The sequence below is a fragment of the Anguilla anguilla genome, chromosome 12 (genome assembly GCF_013347855.1).
Source record: "Anguilla anguilla isolate fAngAng1 chromosome 12, fAngAng1.pri, whole genome shotgun sequence".
In the NCBI taxonomy this organism is placed as follows: Eukaryota; Metazoa; Chordata; class Actinopteri; order Anguilliformes; family Anguillidae; genus Anguilla; species Anguilla anguilla.
This window is the reverse complement of record NC_049212.1, coordinates 27,001,995-27,027,580: the sequence shown is the minus strand read 5'-3', so window position 1 is coordinate 27,027,580 and position 25,586 is coordinate 27,001,995. Positions and strand designations below refer to the sequence as shown.

Sequence of the window (25,586 nt, the reverse complement as noted above, 5' to 3'; positions counted from 1 at the left end):
ACACATATGCTCTCTCCCTCACACAAACACCGTCTCTAAGACATGCACGCACACACACACACACACACACACACGCACGCAGGCACGCACATGCACACACACACGCACACACGCATGCACATGCACACACGCCCACCCTCTCTAACACACACACACACACACACACACACACGCACATGCACATGCACACACGCCCACCCTCTCTAACACACACACACACACACACACGCGCACGCACGCATGCACACACGCCCACCCTCTCTAACACACACACAGCCTCCCTAACATTGCCAGGCACACATATGCTCTCTCCCTCACACAAACACACACACACACAGTCTCTAAGACATGCACGCGCGCACACACACACACCCTCTCTTTAAGACACACAGGCACACATACACGTGCACACTGCCTGCATTCTCCTCTGAATAACTGAATCACGAAATCTGTGTCTGTGATGAGAAACACTGCCACCAAGAGGCCAGATTGAAGAACAGAAAATTTGAGGAGATTTTACAGTTTATGGCAAGTTGGAGTCACTTGGTGGAGTCAGAGTGCTTTGAAACTGACAGAAACATGGGTCTGGAAAGGAACTGAGCACGCTCAGTAGATCTTGTGTTTATATAGCATAAAGCCCTTGCAGCATGCTGTTACCACATGAACACACTGGCACAGCAACAGTAAGGCACAGCTCAAAAGAGCAAAATAACCACACAAACACACTGATGCACACAGAACAACACATCGGTGCATTCACACACGGCTCATAAGAACAAAAAAGCAGCATGGATACAAACACAGTCACAAAACAACCTGACTGACACATCCATACACAGATACACAGACAAATGCACACACACATGCATAGACACGCACGCACACATATGCATACACACACACACATACACACGTACACGTACACTCACTCACACACACACACACACACACACACATACACACGTACACATACACTCACACACACACACACACACACACACACTCTCAGGGATGGGCTGGGAGGCGGTTCTATTTGCAGGCGTGAGGATATAAAAAACAGCAAACAGAGAGACTAAGACACGCCCCGCTTTGATCTGGGCATGAGAGGAGAAAAACGCGTGAGAGAGAGGGAAAGAGAGAGGGAGAGAGGGGAACAGCTATATTCACAGCTGACAAAGACGGCCTGAAAACTTCATGTGACAGGAGGAACACCAAGCAGAGAGAGAGAGACAGAGACAGAGAGAACAAAGAGGGAGAGAGACAGAGAGAGAGAACAAGGAGGGAAAGAGACAAAGCAAGAGAGAGAGAGAGGCACTGATAGCACAGGGAGCTAGTCAGTGACCTGACACAAACATTACAATAACAGGAGCTGACAAACTTCCCTGTGATTCATTTCAAAGTGGGACAGCTTCTTGCGCTGCTTTTCAGTCTTCCTGCAACGTGGGGTCAGATAAAGACAACATACAACATGGGGTCTGACTGTCTGTCTGTTCCCGGCGGTGCGTACCTGCTGGGGGTTGTTGGGCATGTAGGGCAGCATGGTGGAGACGTGGAACATCACCTCGTAGTTCTGGTACGTGGTGTACAGGGAGTGTGTGCCAGTGGAGTCCGCTGCAGACACACACACACACACACACACACACACACACACACACACACACACACACACACACAATCAAAAAGTTTAAATGTAAAATATGTTAACTAATCACATCTATGTAGAATATATTGTAAAATTACACATCACAAAATATGAGATGATGCCTTGTAGTGACTATAAGGGTAAGGGGGTGTCTTACTCTTGGTGACTGTAGGGGTAAGGCGGTGTGGTTGTCTTAGTGACTGTAGGGGTAAGGGGGTGTGGTTGTCTTAGTGACTGTAGGGGTAAGGGGATGTGGTTGTCTTGGTAACTGGCGGGGTAAGGGGGTGTGGTTGTCTTAGTGACTGGTGGGGTAAGGGGGTGTGGTTGTCTTAGTGACTGTAGGGGTAAGGGGGTGTGGTTGTCTTAGTGACTGTAGGGGTAAGGGGATGTGGTTGTCTTAGTAACTGGCGGGGTAAGGGGATGTGGTTGTCTTAGTAACTGGCGGGGTAAGGGGGTGTGGTTGTCTTGGTAACTGGCGGGGTAAGGGGATGTGGTTGTCTTAGTGACTGTAGGGGTAAGGGGGTGTGGTTGTCTTAGTGACTGTAGGGGTAAGGGGGTGTGGTTGTCTTAGTAACTGTAGGGGTAAGGGGATGTGGTTGTCTTAGTAACTGGCGGGGTAAGGGGGTGTGGTTGTCTTGGTAACTGGCGGGGTAAGGGGATGTGGTTGTCTTAGTGACTGTAGGGGTAAGGGGGTGTGGTTGTCTTAGTGACTGTAGGGGTAAGGGGGTGTGGTTGTCTTAGTGACTGTAGGGGTAAGGGGATGTGGTTGTCTTAGTAACTGGCGGGGTAAGGGGGTGTGGTTGTCTTAGTGACTGTAGGGGTAAGGGGATGTGGTTGTCTTAGTGACTGTAGGGGTAAGGGGGTGTGGTTCTCTTAGTGACTGGCGGGGTAAGGGGATGTGGTTGTCTTAGTAACTGTAGGGGTAAGGGGATGTGGTTGTCTTAAGCCGCGTTTCCACCAAAATTACCCGGAACTTTCAGTCCCAGGAACTACTTTACCAGGAACTAAAAGGTTCCTTCAGCCAATGGTTGTCTGCGTTTCCACCGGGGTCTAAAGTACCGCGAAGATTAGGCAAATTAGCCCACTGACGTTGTCGTCGGTCCATCTGTCATATGATTTCTTCTGTAACCCCATACTACCACCGAAGTAGCCTACATTATTTTCTAATAACCGGGACAGCCCGGAGGGGTTTATTCCACTTACAACGGGTTACCAACAATGACTATATATGGTTACTTTTGTATTTATTGATATCAATAAATATCAATAATATATCCATATATCCTCTCAAACACATCCATTAACAGCAGAAAACATGCACACGTTGTAAACAATTTGCTGTTTTATTACTTTCTCGTCGTCAATTCCATATAGGCTAATCGCAAAATGACAAGAATAGAACGAAAACTCGGACTTGCGTGAAAATGTTAGTAGTGGTACAGCCACCGTTTGCTTTCCTTCGAAGTTACTGCTAGCCGAGCAGCGAAGTGTGCCCTCCAGATGCGAACCATGCACCATAAATGAGTCCATAGTCTTCCTGGTCTTTTCGTGGAATTGAAAAATGGCAGTAAAATTGAGTAAAATTACGGCAGTCTGAAAAAGCTAAAGGGAAGATTACTAGAATTAACCTGTTATTTTACCCGGATAAAAAGTGCGGAAGGTGATTTCCAGTTTGCTTGTACTGTATCACCAATGTTAATTATGCAGAACTACCGCATACCTCACATAACTGTATCAAACGTTTTGAGTCAATTACAACGGGCTAACAAAGAAAATCCGGAAGAAAATATTCAGCAACCGAATTAATCCGTTTGAATGTTTTGGTAGCCTACGTAATATGCTGCCCCAGCACGAATGCTTAGCATTTTATAAAACGAATACTAAAGCAAGAAAAGAACAGAAGAGCACACGTTATAATTCCAAGACGTTGACAGGCTATAACCAAAAGTAGGCTACTGCGCCGCATAACATACAAGTTTGATTTGAAGTTATTATGAAAATAAATTGGTTTGCCGCTGCATATTTTCAAACATGGCGGGTAATGGCGGAAAATAAATACAACACAAATGCTACGAGTACTCGACCAATCAGAAATGTTCAGCGCTGCAAGCTCCACCCAAAAGGTTCCTGTGCTTTCGGAAAGTACTACCCCCCGAGCAGGAACGTTTTGAGGGGTAAAACAAAGCCCCCAGAACTAAATTTAGACCCTAGTTCCTGCGGTGGAAACGCACTGAGTTCCTCAAAAGGTTCCTAGTTCCGGGGTATAGTTCCTGCGGTGGAAACGCGGCTTTAGTAACTGGTGGGGTAAGGGGGTGTGGTTGTCTTAGTAACTGTAGGGGTAAGGGGGTGTGGTTGTCTTAGTGACTGTAGGGGTAAGGGGATGTGGTTGTCTTAGTAACTGGCGGGGTAAGGGGGTGTGGTTGTCTTAGTAACTGGCGGGGTAAGGGGGTGTGGTTGTCTTAGTAACTGTAGGGGTAAGGGGATGTGGTTGTCTTAGTAACTGGTGGGGTAAGGGGGTGTGGTTGTCTTAGTAACTGTAGGGGTAAGGGGGTGTGGTTGTCTTAGTGACTGTAGGGGTAAGGGGATGTGGTTGTCTTAGTAACTGGCGGGGTAAGGGGTGTGGTTGTCTTAGTAACTGTAGGGGTAAGGGGATGTGGTTGTCTTAGTAACTGGCGGGGTAAGGGGATGTGGTTGTCTTAGTAACTGGCAGGGTAAGGGGGTGTGGTTGTCTTAGTAACTGGCGGGGTAAGGGGGTGTGGTTGTCTTAGTAACTGGCGGGGTAAGGGGATGTGGTTGTCTTAGTAACTGGCAGGGTAAGGGGGTGTGGTTGTCTTAGTAACTGGCGGGGTAAGGGGATGTGGTTGTCTTAGTAACTGGCAGGGTAAGGGGGTGTGGTTGTCTTAGGAACTGGCGGGGTAAGGGGGTGTGGTTGTCTTAGTGACTGTAGGGGTAAGGGGATGTGGTTGTCTTAGTAACTGTAGGGGTAAGGGGTGTCTTACTCTTAGTGTCCAGCTGGGCGGCGTACTTGGTGAAGCCCCGCAGGCACACCTGCTCCCCCAGCAGCTCCAGGAAGTCACGGAAGGCGGGCGTGGCCTCCTCGTTATTGTACATCTCCTCCTCCGTGCTCTGCCCCGCCCGACACAGCAGGATGCCCACCTTGTGCTTCTGACTCAGCTGCAGGAGAGGGGGAGGAAGGGGAAGGGGGGGGGAGAATTATTACCATTTCTTTCATTAACATCCATCTGCGCTCAATATTATTTTTCCGGTTATTGATAGTGCATAAGTATGCAATACCCATTACACACTGAAAAGAACACCACTCATTCTGTATTGCAGTACAGCTGATTAGACTTTAAATTGGGAAGGGCAGAGGAAGGGGGAGAGAGGAGGACAGAAAGAGAGAGGGAGGGAAAGGAAGACAAACGGATGACTGTGCACAAGGCTGCTGCTAGTTCCACACGCAGACAGTGTGCTAAAGAAGACTTTAAAGTGCATTCATCCTATATCCTTTATGTTACTATAAATAGTAAACAAGTAAACAAAGTATTTATGTACAATCATACACAGATCAGAGTAGGGATTTAGGACAAAATTAAACACGTTATAATTTTTTTTTTTAAATGTCTTTTTTATTTAGCTAATCCAATTTGTAATGCTATAGCAGTTGTTTAAAGAATTCCCTTAGCTAAGTAACTCCTCTGAAGAGTTACACTAGTGAGTAAGACTGGAGCGCTCAACACATAGTAGCAAGTATGTGTGGAGTGCTCCAGTTTTTGCTCCAGTACTCTCCCCCTTGGGACAAGTTTCCTGGGTAAAGAATTCTGTAGTGATCAGGGTAGCTGGGTTTTCCCTCCTGTGCAGCCATGTACTGTTTATTTCTCTTAGAGCTCTTTAAAGGGAGATAAACACAGTGCTGCTGTGGGTGACCTTTGACCTGTGACCCGCTAGCTTTGCGGCGCGCCTCACCCCCTGCTCGTCCAGCTTGAGCAGCTGCTCGGCGACCTTGGGCACGGGGAGCGCCAGCCGCAGGCAGCCCACGCTCAGCTCCGGCACCACGTGCTCCAGCACCTCCTTCAGGGGCAGCCCCCTCACCACGCCGTGCCGCGCCGTGGAGGGCACCGCGTCCTCCAGGAGGGACCCCCGCAGCGTCACCAGCTGGAGCGCAGAGGGACAGGATCCGTCACGCGATTACAATCAGGACCCGGTCAATACAGTCACACGATTACAATCAGGACCCGGTCAATTCAGTCACACGTTTACAATCAGGACCCGGTCAATTCAGTCACACGGTTACAATCACGACCCGGTCACACGATTACAATCAGGACCCGGTCAATTCAGTCACACGGTTACAATCAGGACCCGGTCAATTCAGTCACACGGTTACAATCAGGACCCGGTCAATTCAGTCACACAATTACAATCAGGACCCGGTCAATTCAGTCACACGGTTACAATCAGGACCCGGTCAATTCAGTCACACGATTACAATCAGGACCCGGTCAATTCAGTCACACGGTTACAATCAGGACCCGGTCAATTCAGTCACACGATTACAATCAGGACCCGGTCAATTCAGTCACGCGGTTACAATCAGGACCCGGTCAATTCAGTCACACGATTACAATCAGGACCCGGTCAATAAAGTCACACGATTACAATCAGGACCCGGTCAATTCAGTCACACGGTTACAATCAGGACCCGGTCAATTCAGTCACACGATTACAATCAGGACCCGGTCAATTCAGTCACGCGGTTACAATCAGGACCCGGTCAATTCAGTCACGCGATTACAATCAGGACCCGGTCAATTCAGTCACGCGATTACAATCAGGACCCGGTCAATTCAGTCACACGGTTACAATCAGGACCCGGTCAATTCAGTCACACGATTACAATCAGGACCCGGTCAATTCAGTCACACGGTTACAATCAGGACCCGGTCAATTCAGTCACACGATTACAATCAGGACCCGGTCAATTCAGTCACACGATTACAATCAGGACCCGGTCAATTCAGTCACACGGTTACAATCAGGACCCGGTCAATTCAGTCACACGATTACAATCAGGACCCGGTCAATTCAGTCACACGATTACAATCAGGACCCGGTCAATTCAGTCACACGATTACAATAAGGACCCGGTCAATTCAGTCACACGATTACAATCAGGACCCGGTCAATTCAGTCACACGGTTACAATCAGGACCCGGTCATTTCAGTCACACGGTTACAATCAGGACCCGGTCAATTCAGTCACACGATTACAATCAGGACCCGGTCAATTCAGTCACACGGTTACAATCAGGACCCGGTCAATTCAGTTGTACAAACAGAACTCAGTCAGTGTGGTCATGCAATATCAGAGGATTGGATCAGAATGGCCATGTGACAACAAGAGAGAGCGTGCTGGTATAGTCACATGACTGATCACCAGACAAACAGCCAGTATGTGGTTAGTGCAGTCTTGAGATTGACAGATGATCAATGTGTTTTGAGTCTTACACAGACACAGACAGAATGACAGACAGAATGACAGACTGCACATGGTCCATACCTTCAGTCGCACACTTCTTGACAAGAGAGAGAGTGAAAAGAGTGCATTGACAGCTGGAGACTAGAGTTGTACTAAGGGGTGGGAGAATTTACTGCAGTCTAAACTGTAAAACTGACAGAGGGATAGAATAGCTCAATTCTGTCTACAATGACAGAAAAAATAAAATAAAAAAATTGAGGGGGTTCAGTGTGTATACTAACAGACAAACTTTACATTCGCAAAGACACTCCAGGAAAACTACTCCATACAGGACCCACGGCTCAGAAGTTAATGGTGGTTTCCGTGAAAGTGGTCAGAGCATGCCAAGATATCCAGTACCCTAACATCCTGTGCGGGGCTCAGGACCTATAGACGGCAGCAGGCTGACACAGCGTGTGTGTGTGTGTGTGCGCGTGTGTATGTGTGTGTATGTGTGTGTGTGTGGTGTGTGTGCTTCTGTTCCTAATCTAAAGCCCTTTCAGACTGTTTTGAGAAAGAAAGCTTCAGATCTCCACTCAGAGGAGCTCTGGGGATAATTTCCCAGCTGTGCTTTCCTGTGCATAAGTACTGTACTACTAACAAACTCCAAATACCGGGAGCCAAATCGAGCTGCGCCGCGACGGGCCAATTTACCCACTAGCCTGTCCCGAGCCCAGAGCCATACGTGCTAACGCCACCGTATCATACAGAGCGCAGTCAAGACTTCACACAAGCTCAAAGCCAGCCTGAGTACATTAGTGCTCACGGTAACATGACAACATTAGCCTGAATATTTCAGAATTTAGAACACGAGATGATCACACAGACGGGTCATCTCGAACGAAACATGACAGATGAGGCGGTATTACGAATGGGAAAACCTGACACGACTTTAGGGAGTAATGATATGGTCAAAATGCCGTAACACCGCACCGTTAATCTGATGTTGCGTGAACGCCCCCCTACAGAGCGCGCGCCTCATTACACAGTAACAAATTCACTGAAATTACAGGCCATTTCATCTGAACAGTGCAGCAACTGCCAGAGAGAGGAAGTTCAATGCTCTGACTCACACACGCATATCAGTCGTGTTTTGAATTCTTGTCATGCCTGTTAAATGACCTGATTATGATGTGACTAGTCACATGGCTATGGGTGAGTAAGCCCGTGCAGCTCTGCAGTACACCCATCTCTCAGCAGCCTAGCCCGCCTCGATCACAATGGCGCCCGTTACTGCAAAGAGCAACCCTGGGCAGCTGTTGCCGGGATACTCAGAATTCGGGCTGCAGCGATTATTCGGCTTGGTCGACAAAGTCAATCATAAACCATCATGGAACTAAATTCCAGCAGGAATTTATCATCCTGATGCCTGCCCACTCAAATGCTCAGTTGCAGTAAAACTAAGAATGGACCGCTCTGTGCTTTTTACATGTGCCTTGGGCGGGCATGGTGGCATAGTGGTTAGCACGGTCGCCTCACAGCAAGAAGGTCGTGTGTTCGAATCTCGGCTTGGGGCCTCTCTGCGTGGAGTTTGCACGTTCTCCCCGTGTTCGCGTGGGTTTACTCCGGGTACCCCGGTTTCCTCCCACACTCAAAGACATGCATGTTAGGTGCGCTCCTGCAGGTGCCCTTGACCAAGGCACTTGCCCCAGAACTGGAGTTGGTCCCCGGGTGCAGCACAAGAGAAGTAGCTGCCCAATGCTCCTGGGTAACTAAGGATGGGTCAAATGCAGAGGACAAATTACCCCACGGGGTTCAATAAAGTATATCTTCTTCTTCTTCTTCTCAACACAGTGCGGTGAGGGATTCTGACACTCCAAAGGCAGCTGAGGAGCCCCCAGTAAGAACGCACTAAGACATACGTTATCTGAAGGGTGGGATTGTTTTCTCAACACTGAGCAAAAATGCAATGTGCGGTACAACACTGAAACAGACCCAGCGTAAATCAATTAGTGTGGTGACAGAGCATGTACAGTGCCGTGAAAAAGTATTTGTCCCTTCCCTGATTTCCTGTTATTACTGCATATTTGTCACACTGAATGGTTTCAGATCTTTAAACATAATGCAATATTAGACAAAGGGAAACGGAGTGAACACAAAACACCCACTCATGTCGAAAAAGTAACTGCCCCCTTAGTTACTCAATCAACCAACTAACCAAATTTAATTGATAATTAGATTCAGCAGATTAAACACAGCCAGGCTTGATTGCAGCCAGTACTGTTGAATCTTAACCTCAGTCATAGTGAACCTTACCATCCGAGTGAATCTGCTCAAATACATCAGTCTGGGAGGGGTTACAAAGCCATTTATAAAGCTCTGGCCGGACTGTGTGCTGTGAGTGTGGCAGTGTGAGGAGGCAGGGCCGAATGTGCTCTGGGTGCAGTAACCTTGTGAGCGTTGCTGGGGAGAGCCCAATGTAAATAAGGGCAGAACTGCCATTGTTCGGCCGTGGCTGAGGTGATGTGACCAGGCAGCCATTTAATCTGGCCTGGAAAAACAGCAATGCGACTAGAATAGCACTGAGCACATTACTCAGCAAAACAGACACGCACACACACTCTCACACACACACACTCACCAACATATACGCATGGGCGCTCGCACGCACACACATGCACAGACACTTTCTCAAGCTTACACATAACACGACAACGTAATTTCCATTTATGCCCCCCTCTGTCATTCTATTGACAGAACCTGAAGAATCTCCTGTAGTTCACTGGTAATCCCTTTTATGAAATGAAAAGCTTCAAATTGCCCCTATGTCTCCTTTTACTAAGTTCGGAGATTAATCATCTTAAGTCATTGCACATAAGATTTATCGTTCATATCAGGAACCAATTTAGTTGCCCTTCTTTGAACTTTTTTCCACATGGTAGTCTGCCTGCATGCTGATTTCTGAGAGGACTTCATACTGTTCTGTGCTCTCCAAGCTGGAAGAAAGTGCTACAGCAATGGGGCTGTCCTACAGATGGGACCTGGTGCTCCAGTTTTGGAGAAAAGGGGGGCAAAATATGTTGAGATGCAGAAATAAGGCACTGTGTGGCTTTGGAAGATGGCTGTAGAGCTGTTTGGCTTGGCTCTGCTGGGCAGGTGGAATTCTCCTCTGCTACAGGGACAACCAGGGTGTGTTAAAGCAGAGAAAGACAACACAAGCGTGCGCGCACCTCGCTGGTTCTGAAGATGAGCCGGTACTGGTACTGGTCCTTCAGCTCCTTTGTGTCTTCCAGCTTCTCCCTACGGATGCTGAGGGCCACGGGACCCAGCTTATCATCCGTCCCAAAGTAGTCCCAGTGCTCTGGAGGGAGGGAGGCAGAGGGGAGGGGAGAGCAAAACTGTCAAAATGCATACAAGGTTTTCCAAAAAGAGATATAACAACACCGCCTTCACTAGGCCAAGGAATGGTGGAAATCTGAACACTTCCGTAGTTAACTGCAGTATGGCCGAAAAGGGCCAGTGTGGGTGCCCAAGTGGGTGTCAAGTTTTTGTTTTAGCACAGCACTAAGACACCTGATTCAACTAATTAACCAATCAAAAAGACCTTGATAAGGAGAACCTATGGCACAATGGTTCAAACGTGCTGCTATCTTAACATACAGTTTTATACAGAAACTTCAACTGAAACTCAGCAAGGGCCAGGGAGTTAAGTCACCTTGACAGAAGGCAAAGAACACAGAAAGAAATAAAGAAAACAATAAGAGATATGCTATCTTTCTTCACTAAATCTAGGCTCAACAGTTTGTTCTGGAATGTTTGTGTCTGATAAGGAAAAACAGAGACCTAGTCTTAGTCATGGAATACACATGGAAACTCAGCTCAGGAGAATCACGTGCCTGAACCTTTGTCAGAAAAACATACAGCTACTTTATGATTGAGGGACAGCACAGTTTAATGCAACCAGCCAAAAATATTCATGAAACATCTAACCGAGAATAGTCAATGATCCAGCATTTCCATCCTAATTAAACATGCAAATCGTCTTGACTCAATAATTGTTTGCTTTACACACATATTCAATGAAAGCAGATGCAACTCCACTTGACTGAAGTAAAATACCATTCAAATGGTGGACCGTAACTCAATATTATCTATTAAAATCATAATCAGTAAACACAAAGTGTGTTTGCAATCAGACTTAAACCAATCAAGATACAGGAGTACTTTAAAAAAACACTCAGACAGTGTATTAATATTGTCATGTTCCACAATCAGGGTGTTGAGTGTCTGAGGGTCTCTGCAGGACTGTTACTGCTCAAACGGAGCGGTGTTTCCAGATGAAGTTTTGGGTTCCAGGTGAGGACCAAGACGTGATAAATCACTTATTGGCCAGAGAATATCTGGATTTATCTGCAGTAAAGGCATGCGCCTGGTGTTGACTCTTCGTTGTGGGACTTGAAGTGATTCTGTAGAGGTTCTGACAAGGGCCCGGAGGCACCAGCCGCACTCCAGAAGTGAGGGGTTTATTTTTGGAGCAGTGACCTTTACTCGGAGCGCTGAAGAACCCTCCCGCTGGCTCGTTTAACGGCGCATTAACGGACTGGAATAAAAAGTGCTCCCCCGTCCAGGAGACGGCATTAGCATACAGAGACCTAGGGGCAGGACGCTCAGGCCCGGCAGTCAGAGATGCTCTTGGTTTTCAGGGCCAACTGAAGCCTTAATTATATAATGGGATGGCCTGTTGGTCTGCGGGACAGAGGCTAAGGTGTCCTGAGAGGTTCACAGCATTTTACAGGGTGGAGCCCATGGGAAACTTCACAGCTGTAGCAGTCCAGCCCAAGGGCTCCACCCCCCAGGTTCAATAAATTAAAAGGCGGGTAGCTATGCTGCACTATGCTATGCTACATTACGCTACACTATTCTATGCTGTGCTACGGCATGCTACGCTGCAGTGTGCTGCGATGTCCCATATTATTCAGTAATGTATTACCCAATGCTGTTCTGTCCTATGCTACACTGTGCTGCCCTGTGACATGCTACGTTACACTAAGCTATGCTACACTGTGCTGCCCTGTGACATGCTACGTTACACTAAGCTATGCTACACTGTGCAGCCCTGTGACATGCTATGTTACACTAAGCTATGCTACACTGTGCTGCCCTGTGACATGGTATGTTACACTAAGCTATGCTACACTGTGCTGCCCTGTGACATGCTACGTTACACTAAGCTATGCTACACTGTGCAGCCCTGTGACATGCTATGTTACACTAAGCTATGCTACACTGTGCTGCCCTGTGACATGCTATGTTACACTAAGCTATGCTACACTGTGCTGCCCTGTGACATGCTATGTTACACTAAGCTATGCTACACTGTGCTGCCCTGTGACATGGTATGTTACACTAAGCTATGCTACACTGTGCTGCCCTGTGACATGCTATGTTACACTAAGCTATGCTACACTGTGCTGCCCTGTGACATGCTACGTTACACTAAGCTATGCTACACTGCAATGTACTGCACTTTACTGCGGGCCTGCTACAAAGACCTTACTTACTCTGTGATGTGCCATGCTATGCTATGCGATGCTATACCACGCTGTGCTTCTGCAAACCCCCACCTTAAGGAAAAAGAGGTCTGATGGGCTCCGAATTCCTCCAGGTGAGTAATGTGTGAACAAAGGACTGAGTCAGAGGGAGAGAGGGGGCCGGAAGTGGAGGCGGCGTGCGCAGGAACAGAGAGTACCGGGGCAGCGGCGGGACGTCTCGGGTACAGAAACGCCGGCGCTAACAACGCGGCACGGCCCTGAAGAGGACCCGTAATCCCCAGGACATCAAAAACCCAAAACGCCATGCGCGGAACCCGGAAGGAGAGCAGCAGGCTGACGCTGTTGTTCATGGGGGGGGGGGGGGGAGGAGAGGGGGACGCAGACGGCGGGCCTGCTTGTGAAACGCCAAGCGGGGCCCCACACGGGGAGCGCAGGCAGATCGCTCGAGATGAAAGATGATTGGCGCCGCTGGCGGCCGTTTGGCCCGGAGCCAGGAACGTCGAGCGGGGGGGGAGGGGGGGGGGGGGGGCATTCCTTATCTGCGAAAGGCTTGTTTTCCCAGACATCAGGCAGGTAGGGTTTTGTATTCGTGCCAAAACGCCCTGGAGCCAGTTTACCTCAGGCTGAGACCCCAGCTCAAACACTGGAGCGAGAGCACAGGGAGAGAGGAGAGGCCTGCACAGCTCCACTATTTACAAACTGATCAATACATCAATCTCTACTATGACACGCATTTTACCTTATTTTTAAAGGAACATGACTGTTTGACTCTTGGTGGTTTCCAAACCTATCCCTAAGTAGCCTCAATAAAAACTAAAAAACAAACCAAAAAAAAACACAATAAGTCACCTGATAAGACATAGAATAGAAAACAAATAGAAAATGAGCAATTTTGAAAGACATTGAAAAGTGTTAGTATTTGTGTGTGTGTGTGTGTGTGTGTGTGTGTGTAAACAGTCAGTGAAAGACATGGAGCACTTTAAACCATTTCAGAGGTTTGAAAATGAAAGGTGAAGAGCCGGCAGCCTCTGACTGGGCTCCTGTCGGTGGGGTTAAAGGGAGTCTGTCTGAGGGGCGCGGCGGTGAGGCTACCTTTGCTGTGGAAGTAGTCCCTGTAGTAGCGCGCGCCCTGGTCCACGTGCTCCACGCTGTAGTGCTGCAGCGCCTCCAGCCGTCCCAGCTGCTGCTCGGGCTCCGCCTCCAGCACGGACACGCTGGCGTTGCTGCGGCGCAGGGTGAGCGCGCGCTCCGCCCCGCCCGAGGAGCTGAGGAAGCTGACGTTGCGCTCGCCGTGCCCGCCCGTCTCGTTGCGGAAGTGCGGGCAGCCCAGCAGGAGCTGGCCGGCGGGGGCGGCGGCGGCGGCGCAGTCGCCGGGCTCGGGCCCCTCGGGGGCCACGGGGCCCAGGTCCTCGGTGCTGGAGTGGCCCGGCTCGGGGCCGTCCGGCGCGGCGGCGCGAGAGGCGGCCAGCGTGGCGGCGGAGGCGCCGGTCGGGGTGTTCCGCGGCTGGCCCACGTAGGCCCGCTGGGCGGCCGCCTCGTGCAGGTCGAACAGCAGGCTCTGCACGTCGTAGTGCGCGAAGCTCCGGGGGCACAGCCAGGAGCGGCCCGCCTCCGGGGGCCGGCCCTCCTCCCCCTCGCCCCGCCCCGACTCCGCCTCCACGCGGCTGGCCCCGCGCAGCTTGCGGAAGAGCGAGGACGTGCCCAGCGAGGACTCCGTCCCGCCGCTCTTCTTCCTCACCCGGTTCTCCGGCCGGGCCGTGCTGCCCCCGTCGTCGGGGTGGGGCCCGGGCGTCTGGGAGGCGGGCGGGGCCGGGGGCGGGGCCTCGGCCCGCAGGAGCTCCCCCAGGCGGGCGGGGGCGGTGCTGCGCTGGTCGGGCCGCTCCTGGTGGAACTGGCTCAGCATGTCGAAGAAGCTCTGCTCCGGGAAGGCCTGCACGTCGATGGAGGAGGTGCTGCCGTACTCGCGGAAGAGCCCCGCCCGCACCTCCGCCTCCGCCTCGTCCTGCTCGCTCAGCGTCACCTCGCTGCTGGAGCGCTGCCGCAGCGGTACCGGCCGGAAGGCCCCGCCCCCCAGCCCGTCGCGGAACTCCGTGTCTTTGGAGCGGCGGTGGGGGAGCCGGGCCGGGCCCCCCCGCACCAGCCCCGCCCCCGCGCCCGCGCCCGCGCCGTGCCCGTTCTCCAGCAGCGACTCGTGGGACCGCTCCCTCCGCGGGGGCCACTCCTTTATGCGCGCCCGCACCCCCATCTTGGGCACGGACGTGCGGGGCGGGCCGGAGGGCTCCAGGGGGGCGGGGCCGGGGGAGTGGCCGTTGGGGAGGCGGAAGGCGGTGGGCGGGGGGCAGAAGCCGGCGGCCCCGCCCCCGGCCTCCAGCAGGTCTCTGTACGCGCTCATGGTCCGGCCGGGGAACTCACGGCCCGGCAGCAGGGAGGGGCTCCAGGGGCCGGCATCCCGCGCCAGGGCGGGGGCAGAGGGAGGGCAGGGGGGACCCCAAACGCACGCTGCTGCTGCTGCTATGGGCTCCACCCAAACACATCGCTGGGGGGGGGGGGGAGGGGAGCGTCCGGACACCCTGCTCTCTTCTCCCCTCGTCACAGTGCTGGACTACTGTTCTGGGTCTCTGTCAGGACAGCCCTGAAAGACACACACACACATGCACACACACATTTAAACTCTTCATCTGAACCCACATTAGACAAAAAGAACAAAGGCCACGTTTTTTGATGTCAATGATGTCCTGATTTATCATCTACCCAACACTAATGTCAATCAACATCATACAGACCGTAATCAGTTCATTTGCAGAAATATCTTGTAACAGGCATTCAGAGAGACAAAGAGCAATGCGCATTCTTCAGACTGAGAGGCTGCTAGTGGCAGATCAAAGAGAGCAACACACACACACACACACACTTCCAGCTACAGAAGTCTTTACAGACATTATCATTCAACTTTATCTACCCACTACCCACACACTGCTACCAACTGGAGCCTGAATGCAATTTAGCCAGTAATTAACTGTTATTAATTTGGTAATTACTGCTATTAACCATAATTACATTCATAAGAGTCTGTAACCGGAAAACTGCAGCCAGTGCTGAAGTGTGTGAGTGCGTGTCTGTGCGTGCGTAGTGTGTGCATGCGTCCTGTCTTTGATGGGACAGGTGTGAAAGGATAGAGACAGAGAGGGAGAGGGAAAGAGGGGGGGAAGCAGGTGAGATTTAAAGCAGGGTTTCTCCCTTTCAAGATAATCTTCAGGAAGCTGGACAGACAGACAGGGGTATTATTACCATCTGCTGGATTACACTTCTAACACCTCCCCCCATCACCCCCCCACCCCACCCCAAAACACAGGCACCCTCCACTGCCTCGACGCTGCACAGCGCAGGATCCAGGCCCTGGACTGCCCGACTCTCAGCACAGCGCAGGATCCAGGCCCTGGACTGCCCGACTCTCAGCACAGCGCAGGATCCAGGCCCTGGACTGCCCGACTCTCAGCACAGCGCAGGATCCAGGCCCTGGACTGCCCGACTCTCAGCACAGCGCAGGATCCAGGCCCTGGACTGCCCGACTCTCAGCACAGCGCAGGATCCAGGCCCTGGACTGCCCGACTCTCAGCACAGCGCAGGATCCAGGCCCTGGACTGCCCGACTCTCAGCGCAGTGCAGGATCCAGGCCCTGGGCTGCCCGCCCCGCCCGTTAGGCCGCTCACAGCGAGCCCGAAGGCCAAGGCAGCAGTGCTGAGGAGCGAACCCCTTCCGCGCTGCAGAGACGGCTCCATTCCACTGGCAGAGTGCTTGTGGACGCCCCACTGTTTCACCCCTGAGCCCCCTCAGCAGGCCCGTCACCGTGACGATGGGGGTCCTGTAATGCGACCAGGGCGAGGGCGGGGCTATTTAACACCGTGTCCCCGTGCCGCCCTGCTTTCGCCAGATTGGATTAGCCGTCATTAGTTAGCCGGCTAGCAGCGCAGCACGACACGCACAGCGCAACCCTGCTGGGGTCACTGCAGCTAGCCACGCAGCGGCGCATTAGCGCTGGACAATAATACTGCCCTCTTTTCCCCCTTCTCTCCTTCCCTCCTCCTTTCTCTCTTTCCATCTCTCTTAAGGGAGCTTGAGAGAGAGTGGCAGCAGTGTAGTATAATGGGTAAGGAGCTGGTCTTGTAACCTAAAGGTCACAGGATCGATTCCCAGGTAGGACACTGCTGTTGTACCCTTGAGCAAGGTACTTAACCTGCATTGCTTCAGTGCATATCCAGCTGTATAAATGGATGCTGTGTAAAAAGTTCTGTAAGTCGCTCTGGATAAAAGCGTCTGCCAGTTATGTAATGTAGAAAGGAGGAAAATCATTTGTAATGTTTTATATATTATATTCAAAATAATTGCTTTCTTCACTAACTTAAAATCATTCTGTTAAGAAGCATTGGTGGTAATATATGCCATGTTCGTAAAGCATTAAAGATTTGGGGGGATGGGAGAAAGGGGGGATAGGGAAAGAGAGGGAGGATGAGAGAGAGGGGGAGGGAGAGAGGGAGAGAGAGAGGGGAGGAAGGGAGGGAGAGAGAGAGTGAGGGAGAGAGAGGGAGAGAGGGAGTGAGGGAGAGAGAGAGGGGGAGGGACAGAGGGAGAGAGAGTGAGGGAGAGAGAGAGGGGGGAGGGAGTGAGGGAGAGAGAGAGGGGGAGAGGAAGGGAGGGAGGGAGAGAGAGAGTGAGGGAGAGAGAGGGAGAGAGAGAGGGGGAGGGACAGAGGGAGAGAGAGTGAGGGAGAGAGAGGGGGGAGGGAGTGAGGGAGAGAGTGAGGGAGAGAGGGAGGGAGAGAGGGAGACAGTAAAGTTATAAATAGAGGCGCTCTGGAGAAGCCTGGGGGAGTGTCCGGGTTTAACCCCTCCCCCCTCTGCACTCCTCCTCATGCTCTCGCGCTCTCTCTCCCTCCATCCCCACCTGCCCCACAGCAAAAGAAAGACAGGATAACACACAAAGGAAGGGAGGGACAGGACAGAGAGAGAGAGAGAGAATGAGTAAGGGAGAGAGAAAGGAGGTTAGAGACAGCAAAGACGGCAGCAGCCTCTTGTTCGCTGAACCACACTGACTGGCTTTAATGTGAAAGTCACATGGAATCAGCTTTCATAAGGACGCCCATTCACTGCCCCGCATAAAAAGGCAGATCTGCATCTCTCTCTCTCTTTCAGCTGTCCCTCTCTCTTTCTCTCCCCCTCTGCATCTCTCCCCCTCTCTCTCGTTCAGCTGTCCCTCTCTCTCTGTTCCCTACCTCTCCCTTTCCCAGTCAGAGTCCCAGAGGGTCTGAGGTGTGTATCGAGTGTCCCGTTGGTGAGTGTGCAACCACAGACAGTCCCACACTCGGGACGAACGGCCTTTTCGTGCCGGAACCCAACCAAACCAAGAAAACGAGACGATGCCCACCATGATAATAAAACAGCTCTCTCCGATAGGCTGGAGCTGGATCAGCCACAGCTCGGATTGGCCACAACTCAGATCAACCAAGTTTTTGTTCCTTTTGCAGAGCTTTGGCTTGTGGTTGGCCTCCGGGCAGAGTTTTTTCGGTTGGAGGTTTATTGCGCTCTTAAATAATAACAGTAAAGTCGGAGAGCACTTCTAACACCCAACACTGGCTGAAATCCATCTGATTGGCATCCATTTCTATTTTGTCTGCTGTCATGATGAACAGCTGTAATAAATCATTTGAAAAGATTCCCCTGAATTTAAATGAACTTAAATAGAAGAGAAATGCATTACTGTGATACCACTTTAAGTCTGATTGTAGGAGAGGCAGGTCGAGCCCCCTCTGGCTCATGCAGAAGTGAGTTTCTGGTCTGATTCTTTGTTTGCACGCCCCTCGCAGACAGTCGAGTTCTGAAGACGACACAGTTCTCATGGAACTCGTGGTTTGTTTATTGTGGAACAGAAACTCATTGAGAGCAGCATGAATGTATCGCTTCATTGTGTTGGTGGAAAAGGAAGTTTCCACGGCAGTCCCGTGGGGTAGGGCGGGGAGTGTGTGTGTGTGTGTGTTGGGGGGGTGAGCGGCTATGGATAGAAAGCCTGAGGGTTTCTCCTAAAATGTCCTACAAGATATCCTATCAGTCCCAGTCCCAGATTACATAGACAGCTGCAAGCTAAAAGAAAGACTCCTTTCTTCCTTTTCTGTGTGTGTGAGCGCATGAGTGTGTGTGCGTGCATGCAAGTGCGTGAGTGTGTGTATTTGATGGTGTGCGTGCGTGAGTGTTTGTGTGCGTGTGCGTGTGCGTGAGAGTGTGTGTGCGTGTGTATTTGATGTGCATGTGCGTGAGAGTGTGTGTGTGTGTGTGTGTGCGGGTGAGGGTGTGTGCGTGTCTGCAGGTGTGTAAGAGTGAGAGTGTGTGGGTATCTGTTGGAAGGTGCGCATGTATGCGTGTGTGTGAGTGTGTGTGAGTATGTGTGTGTGTATTTGATGGTGCACGCCTGTGCATGTGCGTGAGAGTGTGTGCATTAGCACAGGGGGAGTGCTCTGTGCTGCAGGCAGAGAGTGGCTCCAGCACAGTGACAGGGTGGGTGTGTGGGTGTGTGTGTGTGTGTGCGTGTGCGTGTGTGTGTGTGTGTGTGTGTGTGTGTGTGTGTGTGTGCGTGTGTGTGTGTGTGCGTGTGTGTATGTGTATGTGTGTGTGTGTGTGTGTGTGTGTGTGTGCGTGTGTGTGTGTGTGCGTGTGTGTGTGTGTGTGTGTGTGTACGTGAGTGTGTGTGAGTGCGTGTGTGTGCGTGTGTGCGTGCGTGAGAGTGTGTGCATTAGTACAGGGGGAGTGCAGTGCACTGCAGGCAGAGAGCGGCTCCAGGGTGCTGTTTAATTCCTCCTAATTGCTCCTGTGGTAATGAGCGGTGCCTGTGAAGCAGCGGCGGGGCGTGAGCTCCGTCAGACAGAGGGGCTCCTCAGAGAGGCGGGCCGCCTGATCACAGCGCCGCAGCGCCGCGGCGGGGCGTGGCCCGGCCCGGTAATGCCCTAATCACAGCTCTACCTGCTCAAAGGAGGCTTCCAGCGGGAGCCCCTCTCCCCGGGAGCTCAGAGACAGAGGGGAGACACGGCGGCAGATGGGCTGAGCTGACTGACGGCCATGTCTCCCGGTGATGGGAGATGCTAGCGGTGCAGCCTGGATGGGTGTGGCTTCCCAGCGTGAGTGACAGCAGCCTTGGTACGAAATGGGAAAAAGAGGCACAGACTCACGGGCAGGCGTGGCCTCCTGCTCCGTTTCTCTCGGGGTTGTGTTTGATCCTTTAGGGCGATTCACAGGCTGAGTGGCCCCAGCGGCCCCGGCTCGCCCCGCCTGAGCCTGAGAACCGAGTCGCTGGTGTGACCACGCCCCACCACGGCCATGCGCCCTTTTCTCACCGCCGCCCTCGCCCTCGACCAGAGCTCAGCCAGCAGGGCGGCGCTGTCTACGGGTGGGTTCCTGGCCGTCTGGCTGCTCGTAAAGCAGGACGCCAAACCTCGGTCCAACGGCCAATCAAAGCCCCTCCCCCCAGGAGGCGGTGATGGGGCCACCGCCTTGCACGACTGGAGTCTGTCTGTCACTTCTCCCGCCACGCCCCCCCCCTCCCTCCGCCGATGAAGACGATGGCGATGATGATTCTTTGAAGGTGTCTATTCCTGGTGTGTGACAGATGTGCTCCCCATCGCTGCGGTGGGCTTGGGCCGAGAGGAGGAAAGAGAGGGGAGGAGAGGCGGCCCCCGGCCCCCGCTGATGTAATGGGAGGAGACGGCAGCGGATTCTGACAGCTGGTGAGGGGGGGGGGGGGGGGGGGGGTTAGAGGAAGTGGGGGAGGGAGGAGAGGGGGGAAGGTCACAGCGCTCTGTCTGAGGGGAACAGAGAAGTTTGGCGAGTCACAGGAAGCTGACTGCAGAGGCGTGGACGGGCTCTCCCGCGCCCCTGAAAGAACAGGACCGCCCAGATGTGGGAGGAGCTTCACCAGGCACCGGAGAGCTTGACTGATTAACACCTGCTGATTGACAGCGGCACTGATTCAAGGTCCCCATCCGTCATCCAAAAGATGAGGGCGTCATGGGAACCGCGTCTCTGCGGGTCTGACCTTGACGGCATGGTTTGTTTGGGGAAGGCTCTCGCCCCGGGGCTGTTTGTGATGCTAACAGCAGCTCTCTGCACAGCTGTATTTACCCCTCCAACAGGGCGAGGCAGAGCCAGGACCCTGTCCCACAGTCAGAGGGGTGCTGAGCCCAAAATCAGCTGCCTAAACACCCCAACACCAGCCACAAACCTCCAACTGTCCTGCCATCCCTAAACACCCCAACACCAGCCACAAAACTCCAACTGTCCTGCCATCCCTAAACACCCCAACACCAGCCACAAAACTCCAACTGTCCTGACATCCCTAAACACCCCAACACCAGCCACAATACCCCAACTGTCCCGCCATCCCTAAACACCCCAACACCAGCCACAAACCTCCAACTGTCCTGACATCCCTAAACACCCCAACACCAGCCACAAAACTCCAACTGTCCTGACATCCCTAAACACCCCAACACCAGCCACAAACCTCCAACTGTCCTGACATCCCTAAACACCCCAACACCAGCCACAAAACTCCAACTGTCCTGCCATCCCTAAACACCCCAACACCAGCCACAAAACTCCAACTGTCCTGACATCCCTCCGCTTGGCTCCAGTAATGGAATGATTGTGCAACCTTTTCATGCTTAACGTGAAACAAAGTGAAACCACATGTAGTGGGCACAAATAGCATTAGCCTATAGCAAGCTGAGAGATCACTGGCAGGTGCTTGGTGTCATGAACCCCAGTACTAACACTGTTCAGGAGCCCATGACTGGCAGATGACACCGGTGATCTGATACATCAGTGGGGATCTAAAAGGATCAAATCCAGCTTGGTATATGATCCAGTCTTCAAAATAAAAAGGTCCTACCTACGTCTACATATACCTGTATATACCTTTATACCCATCTACGCTAAACCAATGCCCTGGAGCTGTTTCCCAGAACACATCATCACACCACATAGCACACAGGTGGAGGAGAAAGGGAACCATTGCACACACTACTAATCCCACAGATACTTACAAACAGGAGGCACACTACCCTGAGCTTGACTCCGTCTCACACTCACACGCACAGACACACACGTGAACACACACACGCATGCACAACCACACACACACGCACATTCAAAAACACACACACACACACACACAGACACATGTACGCACACAACCCAAAAAGACCTACATCAAAAACAAACGCAAACGCAGACCCCTATGCCTCAAAGGGCCTTGATGAAAAACACAGAAACGCACGAGCACACACACACAAAGGGTCTTTCAAACAGTCTCTATCTCCCTCTCTCTCTCTCTCTCTCACACACACACACAGTCACACACACACACACACACAAAGGGTCTTTCAAACAGTCTCTCTATCTCCCTCTCTCTCTCACACACAGTCACACACACACACACACACACACACACACACGCACATCAAACAGGCTGCCGCACACTGTGTAGTATGATAAAGGCCTCTAAGAAAAGCGGTTAGCTAATTCTAAATAAATACACAACTCCCATGGATTATAAAAATATTTTATTAAATAAATATAAAATGGTTGTAAATGCTGTGGGAAACCAGATAGTGAACTATAAGGCGAAACTAACTAAAAAAAAACCTGAAAGAGAACCGGCTGTTCTTATCAGATAGTTCACCAGACCCACGTGACGCAGCAGGCTTTGGGCAAATGCCGCTGACTCGACCCCTGAGACAGCTCTCAACCGACAGACCGCTGATCTCCGAGACCGCGTCGCTCCAGAGGAAAACGGACATCAATCACACGAGCACATCAAGGCCCGAGGATCAAAAAAACACAGACCGGCTGCGACAAGCAGGCGTAAAAACGCAGGCGGAGACCGAACACATGGGCGCAAACATACGCCGTACCGAGACGCGGCGCAGGAACACGCTTCTCCCCCCGGCCCGGCGGAAGCGTCCGCGCGGGACTCCGGTTCCCCGGGCTTAAGGCTCGCAGCGCAGCCTATGGAATTTCACACACAGCTGTTGAACTTGACGGAGCAGGAGCAGAGGGCCACTGGCGTGACACAGAGCAGAAGTGTGTGGAATCCCGAGGATGTGCAGCGTGGAGTTTGTAGTTTTTACTGGCCAATTTAGACGGCATCAAGCATGCTCGAAGAACAGCGTTTCCCAGGCGTTCCGATGCGTAAAACTGCCCAGATGGAAACGTGCTGAGATAAACGGCTTCTCCCAGAGAGCCCTGGGCCGACTGAAAAGACAGCCAGGAACCCACTGAGAAACTGCCCCTTCACAGAGCAATCCTGTTTTAAAGAACATCTTTGAGTCTTAAGTTTAAATATTAGATTAGAGAAGGATATACATTATGGGAGTTTTCCCCCATGTACTAAACCATAATAATGTAAACATATAATAACATGATAACATAATGCATTCAGTCCCTGTACTTTTTACTGCAACAAACATATTCTGAAAAAAAGGATGATTGCTGTTAATGAAGGGTGTATTTTGTCCCAAGTACACTGTGACTCCAAAGGCTAAGTTACTCATTGAGTAAATAAATCCACAAAGTTATGTGCTGTATTAATAAATCAGTCTTTTAAGGGTCAAACACAGGGACATCCAACTAAAAACGTCCCCAGGTCCCAGTGTCCACACACTTAACTTTCATTCACAAATGAATATTTAATCAATAGCTGAAGTTACTCGAAGGTCCTCAAACGCTGATTGGATTTTCACTGCATAACCTTCAAAAGCCTTTCCCTGAAAGGGATGCAGCACAGAGCTCTGTGAATGAGCCCCGCGGTGCTGTGACTGCTGTTAGCGCTCACTCACAGAGCTCTGTGAATGAGCCCAGCGGTGCTGTGACTGCTGTTAGCGCTCACTCACAGAGCTCTGTGAATGAGCCCCGCGGTGCTGTGACTGCTGTTAGCGCTCACTCACAGAGCTCTGTGAATGAGCCCCGCGGTGCTGTGACTGCTGTTAGCGCTCACTCACAGAGCTCTGTGAATGAGCCCCGCGGTGCTGTGACTGCTGTTAGCGCTCACTCACAGAGCTCTGTGAATGAGCCCCGCGGTGCTGTGACTGCTGTTAGCGCTCACTCACAGAGCTCTGTGAATGAGCCCCGCGGTGCTGTGACTGCTGTTAGCGCTCACTCACAGAGCTCTGTGAATGAGCCCCGCGGTGCTGTGACTGCTGTTAGCGCTCACTCACAGAGCTCTGTGAATGAGCCCAGCAGTGCTGTGACCCAGCGCGGCTTCAGGCCATGTTACGTAGCCCCGACAAACACAGTTACGAACACAGTCAAATACACACACGCGTGAGGACACACAGGCATGTATGCAAGTGCTCGCTCACGTGAACACACACGCACAGACACACGCACACGCACACACACACACACACACGCACACACACACGCACACACACACGCACGTGCGCGCACACACACACACACACACACGCCGATCCACGCGACACCGGAGCTCAGCGTTTAAACCTTCTGCCGGGGTTCTGGGACCCTGACTGCTCCTGCAGGGGGGGGGAGGGTTAGGCACAATCACGCGCTCATCACCTCTCGCGATCCTCCGGGGCAGGCGGGGGCGGGGCTGCAGGTGGGCGTGTCTCACAGGTGCGCAGGGGAGGCGGAGTCTCTGTCTCTGAGGTCTGCAGGCGGGAGCTGGATTGGATTCTCTGTGCAGAAGAGAAATATTAGGGTTACAGCTGTGTGCTGGAACACTGTGTAACACTAAGCATGTGAGTGGGCAGCATCAGCAGATCACCTGACCACGACCTTTCACCTCATATTTCTACTCAGTGGTTTCGGCTATTTCAGCCACACCTATTGCTAACAGGTGCATAAAATCAAGCATACAGCCATGAAATCTCCATAGACAAACTTTGGCATTAGAATGGGTTGTACTGAAGAGCTCAGTGACTTTCAACGTGGCACTGTCAAAGGATGCACGTTTCCAACTAGTCAGTTCGCCAAAGTTCTTTGTCAAAGTTCATGCTAGAGCTGCCCCGGCCAACTGTAAGTGCTGTTATCGTGAAGTGGAAAGGTCTAGGAGCAACAACAGCTCAGCTGCAAAGCAGTAGGATACACAAGCTCACAAAACGTGGCTGCTGACAGTTTGGAGAAGGCCCTTTCCTGTTTCAGCGTGACAATGCCCCCGTGCACAAAGCCAGGTCTATAAAGAAATGGTTTGGTGTGGAAGAACTTCACTGGCCTGCACAGAGCCCTGACCTCAACCCCACCAAACACCTTTGGGATCAACTGACACGCCAACTGTGAGACAGGCCTTATCGCCCAAAATCAGTGCCCATCTTCACAAATGCTCCTGTGGCTGAATGGAAGTGAACGACCCCACAGCCATGTTCCAAAATATAGTGGAAAGCCTTCCCAGAAGAGTGGAGGCCATTATAGCAGCAAAGGGGGGGGACCAACTCCATATTTATGGAATGGGATGTTTAACAAGCACATATGGGTGTGCTGTTCAGGGGTCCACATACTTTTGGCCATGTAGTGTAGGCCTACATCTAGTGATATATCTACTTGTCTGATTGAGAAAACAAAATAGTTGGCAAATGACATCACTATAAAAAAGTTCCTCAATCAATGCTCTCTTCTTGGTTGGAATTTGAAAAAAGTGGGGTCACGTTGCACGGACTTCTGGGAGGCCATGACTCTCAGTCCTCCCAGGTTTGTTTGAACACAACAGCTGGTTTGTATGAACACTCGCTCTCGCACATTTGAGTTTTGGAACAATACTCGATACACGAGCCAAGAACTACTGTGCTGCTATGAGCTCGAGGTAGCATGTGAGTAGGTGTTTGGAACGCAGCCCAGAAGGCCTCATCTCTCATCTCTGAACCAGAGAAAATGACACG

At 51.6% G+C, this 25,586-nt stretch overlaps 1 protein-coding gene across 1 annotated transcript in view; it reads right to left on the bottom strand.

Annotated features, from left to right (window-relative positions):
- sipa1l3 (signal-induced proliferation-associated 1 like 3) overlaps nt 1-25,586 on the bottom strand; it is a 79,547-nt gene that overhangs the window by 29,241 nt on the left and 24,720 nt on the right. The window contains 6 exon segments of the mRNA XM_035385365.1: nt 1,508-1,611; nt 4,642-4,816; nt 5,609-5,797; nt 10,331-10,461; nt 13,745-15,284; nt 24,271-24,389. Of these exon segments, the coding sequence (XP_035241256.1) occupies nt 1,508-1,611; nt 4,642-4,816; nt 5,609-5,797; nt 10,331-10,461; nt 13,745-15,044 (1,899 nt within the window). The 5' untranslated portion in view covers nt 15,045-15,284; nt 24,271-24,389.